Source organism: Rhinolophus ferrumequinum, chromosome 23 (genome assembly GCF_004115265.2).
Source record: "Rhinolophus ferrumequinum isolate MPI-CBG mRhiFer1 chromosome 23, mRhiFer1_v1.p, whole genome shotgun sequence".
In the NCBI taxonomy this organism is placed as follows: domain Eukaryota; kingdom Metazoa; phylum Chordata; class Mammalia; order Chiroptera; family Rhinolophidae; genus Rhinolophus; species Rhinolophus ferrumequinum.
Genome location: NC_046306.1, coordinates 43,498,819 through 43,509,189, shown reverse-complemented (window position 1 = coordinate 43,509,189; position 10,371 = coordinate 43,498,819). Strand labels below are relative to the sequence as shown.

At 50.0% G+C, this 10,371-nt stretch overlaps 1 protein-coding gene across 1 annotated transcript; it reads left to right on the top strand.

Moving 5' to 3' along the window:
• The first annotated feature begins 3,968 nt into the window (after nucleotides 1–3,968).
• Nucleotides 3,969–8,667, top strand: THBD (thrombomodulin). The gene has a single exon (XM_033095284.1). It carries the CDS (start codon nucleotides 4,625–4,627, stop codon nucleotides 6,359–6,361), a length of 1,737 nt encoding a protein of 578 aa, XP_032951175.1. The 5' UTR covers nucleotides 3,969–4,624; the 3' UTR covers nucleotides 6,362–8,667.
• Nucleotides 8,668–10,371: the final 1,704 nt, after the last annotated feature.

Here is a 10,371-nt window from a genome sequence, read left to right as displayed (position 1 = left end):
CCAACAGACATTTAGTGAATCTCCACTAAGGACAGGAACTGTGCTGGGTGTTGAACACAATCAGTGGCTGAGTTCAATTTCTAGGGATCTGCATGTATCCTTTTTTAGCTAAAATTTATTGAGAGTTTACTATGGCTCAACTGTTCTAAATGTTTTACATGTATAACTCATTTAATCCATATAATAATACTTTGAAGGGGTAACTATTATGACCCCCATCACATAATTGAAGAAACAGAGGCACAGAGAGGCCAGGTTACTTGCCAAATATGACACAACTTACAAATAATGAAGCTGGGACTCAAATTCAGCCACGTTGGCTCCAAAGCCCATACTCCTAACTCTGAAGCTCTGAGGTCTGCCATCTTGTGTTTACAAGTTGACATGAGAAAGTCACACTGTAGGGGGGCACAAAGAAACACCTGCAACAGTCACTGAAATAACGCTTGAACACCACCTATGCACACAACATGCTGTTGCCTGTATGAGGATACAAAGATGCATAAGAACAATGATCTACCCCTAGGAAAACTAGATTGTGAATCTAGCAAAGAGCATAAGTATATGATGACTTATAAAGCAGGGAAGGTGTGATAAATGCTAAAGTGCTGAAAGAAAGTCCTCTGAACTTCACAGAGAGATCAGTTCTGGTTTGGTTACTGAGAAACATTTGTTGATGGGGCAGTGTGCCATCTGTGCCTTGAAAGAAAGGTCAAATTTCAGTAGATAGAGAGAAGGTAAAGGCAGATGAAAAGACAGGAGCTCTGGGATGAAGGAGAGATGGGATGAGGCATTTCTTCCACAGTCAGTAGGAGTCCCTTTTGCTGGGGCTTTCAGCACCCATGGGGGCCAATGGGACACCAGCCTTTAAAACTGTGAGTGGCAGGACACTAGGTCCAAACCCCAATGCAGACCCCTGAGTGCAAACTTCCTATTTTGTGGCCAGAGTAGAGGCAGAGTGAGTCAGCACCTTCAGTGTGGCAAGGCTGAGTGTAGAGGGCGCGGAAGCAGCTTGGGTTTCCCTTAGCAGGACATGGACATGGGCATCTCTGAGGGATGTGAGGATCCAGGTGCTGTCAGCAGGGGTGAAGAACCAAAAGGAAAGAAGCCAGAAAAAGAGCTGTCTTATCGGAGCAGTGATAAGGGCAAGGACAAGACAGAGAACCTGATGAAGTCTGACGCAGAAGTGACGAATTCAAGTGGGGTAGCTCAAATATTGATACAGGGAAAGAATGGTTTGGGAGTCCCTTCTAGGCATCCCACCCCCAGTCTGCTTTGACATTGATATCATTACAAGGGGAATGCATTAATTTGACAAAGGGTAGGATGTAAAGAGATAGGTGAAGTCTGTGGGCAGAACCCTGAGGACCGGCCACTCTCATGGGGCAGGAGGGTGAGAGGGGTCAACCGAGGCAGGAGGAGAGGAAGGGCAGGAAGTTAGGTGTCTCAGAAATCATGGGAGGAACAGACTTGAGAATAGCAAGGGCTCAAGAGTGAAAACTGCACAGAGATGTCTAGAAAGATGAAGACTGAAAACGTTATTGGCTTCAGTATTTAGGAGACAATCAGTGTTCTTTAAGGGGTTATTCCGTAAAACAGTCCTGGGTGGGTGAACCCTGGTGAGGGTGGCAAGCTCAGGGACTGGTTAAGCACAGGAACTGGTGTATCATCCACATAGGGATAGAGGGAGTGGCCCAGCTACTACAGGAAGTGTAGAGAAGAAGACGTGGGTAGTTAAAGCATGCAAAAAGGCTTCAAAGTGATGACTAGAGAGGGGAAAGGATTGGTAGAGAGCAATCACCCCTGAAGACAGAGGTGATGTTTGCTGAGGACTAGAGGTAAAGTCTGTGGGATGGGAATGGCCAAATGGGGGTATCCACACATCCTTTTGCAGGGTGACCCACCCACGGTCCATGTTCTACGCCATTCAGTTGTTGTCCTGTTTTGTTTATGTTTTTGTTTTTTTCTATATGGAAGCATCCAACACCTCCTTATAAAAAGTTGGCCCAAATCCCACAGGCATCGAGTTCTCATGTGGACTCAGTTACTAGGGCTATTCTCAGACTTCCAATCTTTTTTTTCTTCTTTTTCTTTCAAGAATCAATAATAGGCTCAAGGAGACTTAAATAGGATGCTGCACAAAAGGCAGTCATGGTTAATCAAATAGAAACCATCCAAGAACTGAACCAGCCTGGTGTGGGGCAAAACCGGTGCTTGAACATCCCTCCGCTCCTTTTAGGGCTGGCAGGCTCAGGAGGGCTCCACTCTTTGTTTAATGTTTTGTCACAGGTTTGAAATTCTTAGTAAAATTGGAACCAGGAGGTAGCTTGTCCTGTCCCCTCACTCATCCAGGCAATGTCTCCCCTTTCTGAGATCTTTCAGCAGTGTCCCAGCAAGGTTCCAGCCCATATCTGCAGGCCTTGGGCCTGGGCTGGCTGCACTCCAGTCAGCCTGGTGTGGGAGGGATGTGCACAGGAGTCATGACTTCTGACTAAGCCCAGGCAGCCAGTGTGGGATGTCAGGCCAGCACCTGCCCTTCTCCCACTGGGGACAGCTGGATTCTCCAAAATCTGATGCTCTTTCTTTCCTCTTCTCAGAGGAGCAGTTGCACTGTTTGGGGGAGCTTCAGACCTCAGTCTCCATGCCTTGCTCTTCCCGTTTCTGTGTGGGAGCTGGGGCAGCTTTCCCAGGACCTAGCAGCACGCAGCAGGAACATTCTCGGGTCTTTGCAGGTCTCAGCTCTCAGCCCAGGCATCAGGGAGTGTTGGGAGGGACCATTGTACCTCTCTGCTTTCACTTTCAGAGTGTCCATGTCTCATCCCCCCTTGGTTACTCTAGGTCAGTACAGTCCAGCCGACAGGTGCTTGTCTTTCTCTTGTGAGGACACCACACTCTCCTGCTCTTACAAAGGGACCCGAGAGGCAAGACTCTTCCCCGCTCCCCGGAAGCTGTGGAATCCTCAGGGCTGTGGAATCCTCCGGGCGTCCCCACCACCCCCAACTCTCTCCCTCTCTCTCTCCTCCCCCCTCCCCCACTATTTCAGTGTAGGTTTGGCGATCTCTGACTTCTTTGGCTTTGTTTAGAGTTCAACAGCGCCGCCTCCTGGTGCTTGGTTGTGAGTCACCATAGCAGAGAGAAGGCATAGGGTGTTACACACACACACACACACACACACACACACACACACACACACACACTACCACTCTCCCTTATGTTTTGGACCCACCCCTCCGCATTCTCCGTAAATGAATAAGAGGAAAAGGTCACCAAAGTGACAGATTGCCATCTTCTCCTCCCAGCTCTCTCCACCCTGCACGTCCACAGGGCCCTCTTCAATGCCCTTTGCCACACAAGTGACACTTATATACACCTCTGTATCAGTCTGATCTTTCAGCCAAATGGAAAAATTCTTAACAGACTCGAGTGGAATCCACCTTGAAGTCCACAACGCCTGCCGGCGAGGGCTCCCGGAGGAGGATTACTCTTTGGGGAGGCGAGATGCACTGTACCTCTGTGAAGCTGGGCAAAAACAGACCAAACTGTCTAACGTTCCCCACAACACGCCTGCCCCTACGGGACTCAGCAGAAATTTGCCTGCCATGGCTTCTGAGAGGTGACAGGACCTTGGAGCACGACAGCATTCCGGAGACTTTTTTCCACATGATGAGATGAGGTCTGGCCTTGGCTGCTCATGATCAGGGACTCCTGTGTCCCTAGTTGAGCAGGGGTGGGTGGGTGGGGGGAGGGGGCACCAGCGTTAGGATGTTAGGTCAGCCCTCCCGGCTTCCTCTATCATTGTCCCAGCCACATCCTCTGTCTTCTGGAGCCCAGCGCACCGCAATTTCCAGAGCTAGGCGCCCTTGCCCTGGGCGGGGTCTAGCTGTCTCCTTGCGATTGTTGTCTTTGGGGAAGTCTACGCCCTAGGCAGCCCCTCCCAAAGCCCTCTTCTTGAGGAGCAGCTCCTCCCGGAGCCCCGCGTGTCCTGAGAACTAACTCCCTTCACCCTTCTTCATTCACAGCCTTCATCATCCCGTCTCATCTTCCCAGAGTTCTGCAATCCAGGCTGTCCTTGAGATCGGTTTGTACAACGAATTTATGAAAAAAAAAAAGTGGACCAAGAGATTAGGGGAAGCTGCGGATTAAGTCCTTTTTAGGACTGCGAGCCTGGTGGCCCGCGTGGAAGGAGCACGACTATCGCCTGGCTGACAGAAGTGCTGTCCTCCCGTGGCTCCTGCGCTCGGCGACCCCGCCCGGGGACCGCCCAGCGCCGGGGCTGGGTTTACTCATCCGGAGAGGTAATCCCAGGCGCGAGGGCGGGAACTAGGCGTCAGGAGAACCCAGTAATCCGAGAATGCAGCATCAGCCCTTCCCACCAGGCACTTCCTTCCTTTCCCCGAACGTTCAGAAAGGGAGGGCTGCGCACTTATAAACTCGGGCCAGGGCCTACCGCATGTCAGAGGCTGCCTCGCAGGGGCTGCGCGCAGTGGTCTGACGCCTGTGCTCTGGGACAGACGCCAGCCGCTGTCGCTGCCAGCTCCTTGCGCTTCTCAGCCCGGGCGGGGCGCCAGCCCTGTCGCGGTGCCTGCGCTCTTCCTGGCACCTGCACGCGGGGTGCCGGGACAGCATGCTCCGGGTCCTTCTCCTCAGCGTTCTGGCCCCCGCCACCCTGGGGCTTCGGGCACCCCCAGAACCGCAGCCTCGCGGCAGTCAGTGCATTGAGCACGACTGCTTTGCGCTCTTCCGGGACTCCAAGAACTTCCTCGCCGCCAGCCAGGCCTGTGAGCGCCTGAGAGGCCACCTGATGACCGTGCGCTCCTCAGTGGCAGCTGATGTCATCTCCCTGCTACTGAGCGGCGACGACAGTCACGGTCGTCGCCTGTGGATCGGCCTGCAGCTCCCACCCGGCTGTGGCGACGCAGAGTACCTCGGTCCCTTGCGCGGCTTCCAGTGGGTTACGGGCGACAACCACACCAGCTACAGCAGGTGGGCGCTGCTCCACAAGGACCCAACACCTCTCTGCGGTCCGCTGTGCGTCGTGGTCTCGGCTGCCGGGGCCCACGCGCCGGGCGAGCCGGCCTGGGAGGAACAACAGTGCACCACAGAGGCTGATGGCTTCCTCTGCGAGTTCCATTTCTCAGCCTCCTGCAGGCCTCTGGCTGTGGAGGCCAGCGCCGCGGTGGCCGCCAGCGTCTCGATCGCCTACAGCACCCCGTTCGGGGCCCGCGGCGCGGACTTCCAGACGCTGCCGGTGGGTAGCTCCGCCGCAGTGGCGCCCTTCGGAGTGGAGCTGGTGTGCGAGGAGCTGCCGGGAGAGGCCGAGGCGCGCTGGGGCCGGAAGGTGCCAGGCACCTGGGACTGCTGCGTGGAGAACGGCGGCTGCCAGCACACGTGTAACCAAAGCGCCGGGGTGTCGCGCTGCCTCTGTCCTGCCGATTTTACCCTGAATGCCGACGGGCGCTCCTGCTCCGCGCCTGGGGAGCACTCGTGTGACAAACTCTGCGAGCACTTCTGCGTCCGCAACCCGGACGTGCCCGACTCCTACTCATGCATGTGCGAGACTGGTTACCAGCTGGCTGCGGACCAGCACCATTGCGAGGACGTGGACGACTGTGAGCAGGTGCCCAGACTGTGCCCTCAGCTTTGTGTCAACACGAAGGGCGGTTTCGAGTGCCACTGCTACCAAGGTTACGACCTGGTAGACGGCGAGTGCCTGGAGTCCGTGGACCCGTGCATCGGGACTAACTGCGAGTACCAGTGCCAGCCTGTGGGCCAAACTGACTACCGCTGCGTCTGCGCGGAGGGCTTTGTGCCCGACCCCCAAGACCCCCACAGGTGCCAGATGTTCTGCAACCAGACTGCGTGCCCAGCTGACTGCGATCCTAACACCTCAACTCTCTGCCGGTGCCCTGAGGGCTACATCCTGGAAGAGGACTCCAGGATGTGCACCGACATCGACGAGTGCGACAATGAATACTGCCCCCACACAGATGCGTGCCGCAACCTCCCCGGCACCTATGAGTGCATCTGCGGGCCCAACTGGGCCCTCGCCGGCCGGACTGGCACCGACTGTGACCCTATCAAGGTGAGCGGTGGCGACGATGGCGGCTCTGGAGAGCTCCCGGTCAGCCCCACTCCTGGGACAACCTTGAGACCGTCGCCTGCAGGGTCTATGCATTCTGGGGCGCTCATTGGCATCTCCATCGCTAGCTTGTCTCTGGTGGTGGCGCTTTTGGCACTCCTCTGCCACCTGCGCAAGAAGCAAGGGGCCACGAGGGCCCAGCTGGAGTACAAGTGCGGGGCCTCAGCCAAAGAGGTTGTACTGCAGCACGTACGAACGGAGCAAATGCCTCAGAAACTCTGAGGGACCTCCCTCTCTGACCCCAGTTGTTGACTTGGACTTTCCTTCCCTCCAGTGCCTTATTCCCCTGTTCTCCCCCAGCCTTACTCCCTGGCCACCCTTAGCGGGCATCAGAACTGGAAAAGACACCTCACCCCTTTTTTCACTGATTCCATGAATGGCTGGGGAGAGGGAATTAGGAGGATGCACCCCAGTTGCTCCCATGAGATCACAGATCAACTGGGCAGAGATGGCAATTGTACAATGAAGACAGAGACTGCAGAGTGTCCCATGCCCTCCCCATGGGGTACAAGAGGGGTTAGTGGTCCACAGCATTTTGCGCAGATTATGATCTGATGAACTAGTGAGTGTAATCCTGTCATCGATGATGACCAAGATATTTATTTTTTAAGTATTTGGGACACTTTTTCTTTTTTCCCTGTGTGTGTGTCTTCAGACCCACTTTTGAGTCCCTCCTGCCATTCTCTCTCTCTCTCTCTCTCTCTCTCTCTCTCTCTCTCTCTCTCTCTCTCTCTCTCTCTCTCTCTCTCTCTCTCTCTCCTTCCCTATCTATATGTTTATGTACTCTCATTTATCATGTAGCAGTTAACGTATCTTGGTGAATTTTTTTCAGCCTCCCACATTTACAAAACCAAGCCTCATTTTCCCCATTCCTCCCAATTTTCCCCTTGCCACCCACCTGAGTCACCTTACCTGTGTCTGACCCTACTTGTGCTCTTAGCTGTCTGCCTAGACAGAACTCTTATGAGAAACAGAAACAAAAACACTAAAAACAAGAATGGTTGGGCATTTGTTCTTTTACCAGATTTGCTAATTTATCCTGAAGTTTCAGGCTTCCAGAGTGATGATAACATTTTTAAAAAGGTTAAGATGTGAGAGGCATTTCTTAAATTAATGTTGCTGGACTGTCAGAAATTTGACCCAAGGAGTTTTTATTTTTATTTTGTGAACAATGAGCCTGGGTTTTATTATTGTTATTGTTTGGTTTAGACTGAAAGGTAGTAATTGTTAAGCTTCTCATACAGTTGCCTGTTCCATTATTATTATTATTATTATTATTATTATTATTAGTCATTTTTAACAGTGTTGAAATGTTCACATGATTGCTCTAGATTGAGAGAAGAAGGAAGCACCTCCTAGGAGACAGTATAAGAAAGTTTTGAGCTGCATAATTCATGTCAATTACCGTTTTGATTCTCACTGTTTTTGTAATTTGTAGGCCAAAATAAAACCAGCTGTACTTTTTTGGGGGGGGATTTGGGGATGGAGCCTAGAGGATGCCCAGTTAGAGCCTCACCTTGATCAAGCCCTTGAGAATTTCTTCCACTTCAGAGGGACCTTATAACCTGAAGCAGCTGGTTAGAAATGTAGAAACTTGGGCTCCACCCCACCTGCAGCAAGACGATGTGTATTTTAACAAGATTTGCAGGGGGTTTATCTTCCCAGTAAGTTTGAGGAGAGCTGTTCCAGACAGCTTCCAAGTTTCTGGAATATGCTAAATATGGATCAGTAGCAAGTAGCAGGCCAAGTCAGGCCCCCTTTTCTCAAGAAACTGAGGAATTTTCATGTCATAGCTTTGCTTTCCTATAGAAAAGACTAGGTACACACTTTTCAACATTGCTACACAGGGTCTTTGGTTCAACTAAGCTAGGAATGAAATCATGTATGGAAAAAATAAGTATCATGTAAGTGTATTTTTCCTGACACAAAGATTTTCCTTTACTATTTTGTAAACTCAGTATATTTGTACATAGTTATTTATTTATTGGAGATAAACTAGACCGCGGGCAAAACCCTTGCTTATGACATCACATGTAGAAAATAAACAAATAATGCATTCTTGGGTTGTGTCTGTTCACCTCCCCTCCCCCCGTCCCCCATTTTATGTCATTAAGCAGGGTTGGTGAACAATGCAAATACCATGAAATGCATTTAAAGGCTGTTCCACACCCATCACTAGCTTCCATCTGCTTGTGGCGTCATCTCTGACTTTCAAAGATCTTTCCAGAAGAGATTATTTTCACTGTAGAGGGACCTCATGTTATGTCTGTGTGCACAAATATTTATATTTTTCCTTCTGTAATTACAACAACTTCATACACAGGACTTGCGTCCATGCATTTTAAAACACATTAAAGGGTTATTTGTTGGGATACACTAAGGAAATAGTCTGGGGCATGTCTAGAATCCCAGCTGTGTGTCCTGCCCATGGTCTGCTATTATCTTCTTTCTGAAATATGCAAACAACAGTCATGAAGGGGTCTCAGTGTGCGGCTCAAATTCCAACAATTGTTTCCACATACCGAAGTCTCATGCAGTATTAAATCATTCTCATTTCTGTTGATGATTAGAAACATTATTTTTTAAATATACATATTTTCTGGGCCCCTTTTCCTGGGTTGGTGGAATTGGCTGAATTTTATATGCAGCACCCTGAAAATTTTCATGAAGCAGAATTTGGGAGAAAATTCAGTTTGCCAAATATTCAAATATTTGTATGTATCTGGGTAACTTCTCAGTTTTAAGCTGAGTAGTTATTGTTGTGAAGCCACAGTTGGAGATTTCATCATTCATCTTGGATGAAGTTGACAGCTTTGGCTGTGTGTGTGTGTTGAGCGCGACTATGAGCAGTGCCCAACCCAGATAACTGACTGAGCAATGTTGCCCTTAGGAGTTTGGTACGTACACTAGCAGTAAACCAAATTCAATAGAAGGTACCTATGAAGGAAGAACATGCTGAGTGGGGCAAAGCAGGTACAGATAAATTGTGCTGGGAGTACAGAGGAGCAAGGTGTACCTTACAAATCTGTCCTCACTACCCAACCTTCCACTTTTTAAAAGGGTCTGCTCCCAAGTAGCTGTCAAATTGTCTTTCAAAGGACCATTGTTTTAGGTTTTCTTCCTCCAGAGGAGTGGTATTTTCTTAAGAACACAAGAAGACCAAAACACACTTTTAAGACCCAGAGGCAAGAACCCTTACTGGGGCATCTTGGACCCCAGAACGCTAATGGGCTGGGGGCCCAGACCCTCCATATCCTCCTCACTTCCTGTCCTCTAGGAGCTCAGCATGCCTGTTTACAGACTTCATCTGAACTTGAGATTCTCAAAACAACTAAGAAACCACAGACACTCTTTGAGAAAGACACCAAGGACCATATAAACAGTTAATTAAAAAAAAACTATCCCCCAGCATTTAAAACCAGGATAGTTCTTATGGAACAGGGGCTGTGAGTGAACCTGTATAGTCTCTGCTTTCTGTTCACATTGTTGGACATCCAGGTCTGAGGGGGAGTCTCAAACCTTATCAAGTGCTACATGTTTGCAGATGATATTTCAGAGTGGGCAAGACCTAGAAGAGAAGGCTAAGGTGGTATTTCTGCATAAGTCAGAATTTGATTTTATGAGTCAAATTACTTTTCATTCTTCCCCTCGGACCTAACCTCTTTTAGTGGATAAGTTCAGCAAATGTTCATTGAGCATGTACTCTGTTCCTGGGATGATGACAGGCACGCCAACAAGCCCCTGCCTTGACAAGCTTACACTCTGGTGGGGAAAAGAGACATAAAACAAATGATTGTTCCCAAATTGCATTTAACTTGGAAACAGTGATAAGAGCTGGTAAAGAGAAGCACAGCACAACAGGGAATCAGGATTTAGATTTAGAGGACAAGACTTTGATGAGCTGACCTTAATGCTAGACATGAAGGAGCAGCATGGGTCAGTCAAAGCAGGAGGGAGAGGAGAGCCGGCTGGTGGAAGGAATGGCACATGCAAAGTCCCTGCACTGGGAAGAGTCTTGGCAGAGGGCATACAGAATAGTGAGCAAGGAGGAGGGTGGCCAAGACAAGGCTGAAACAGTGGAAATGGAGAGCTAAAAGTGGAGGAGGAGAGGGAATTAACTGTAGGCCAGAGTAAGGATACTGATTTCTAGGTGCAAGTGTACCACGCAAGGAGTTTTAATAAGAGTGTGCTGATATTTGATTTATGTACTGAAATTGTTTGGGAAGGTAACA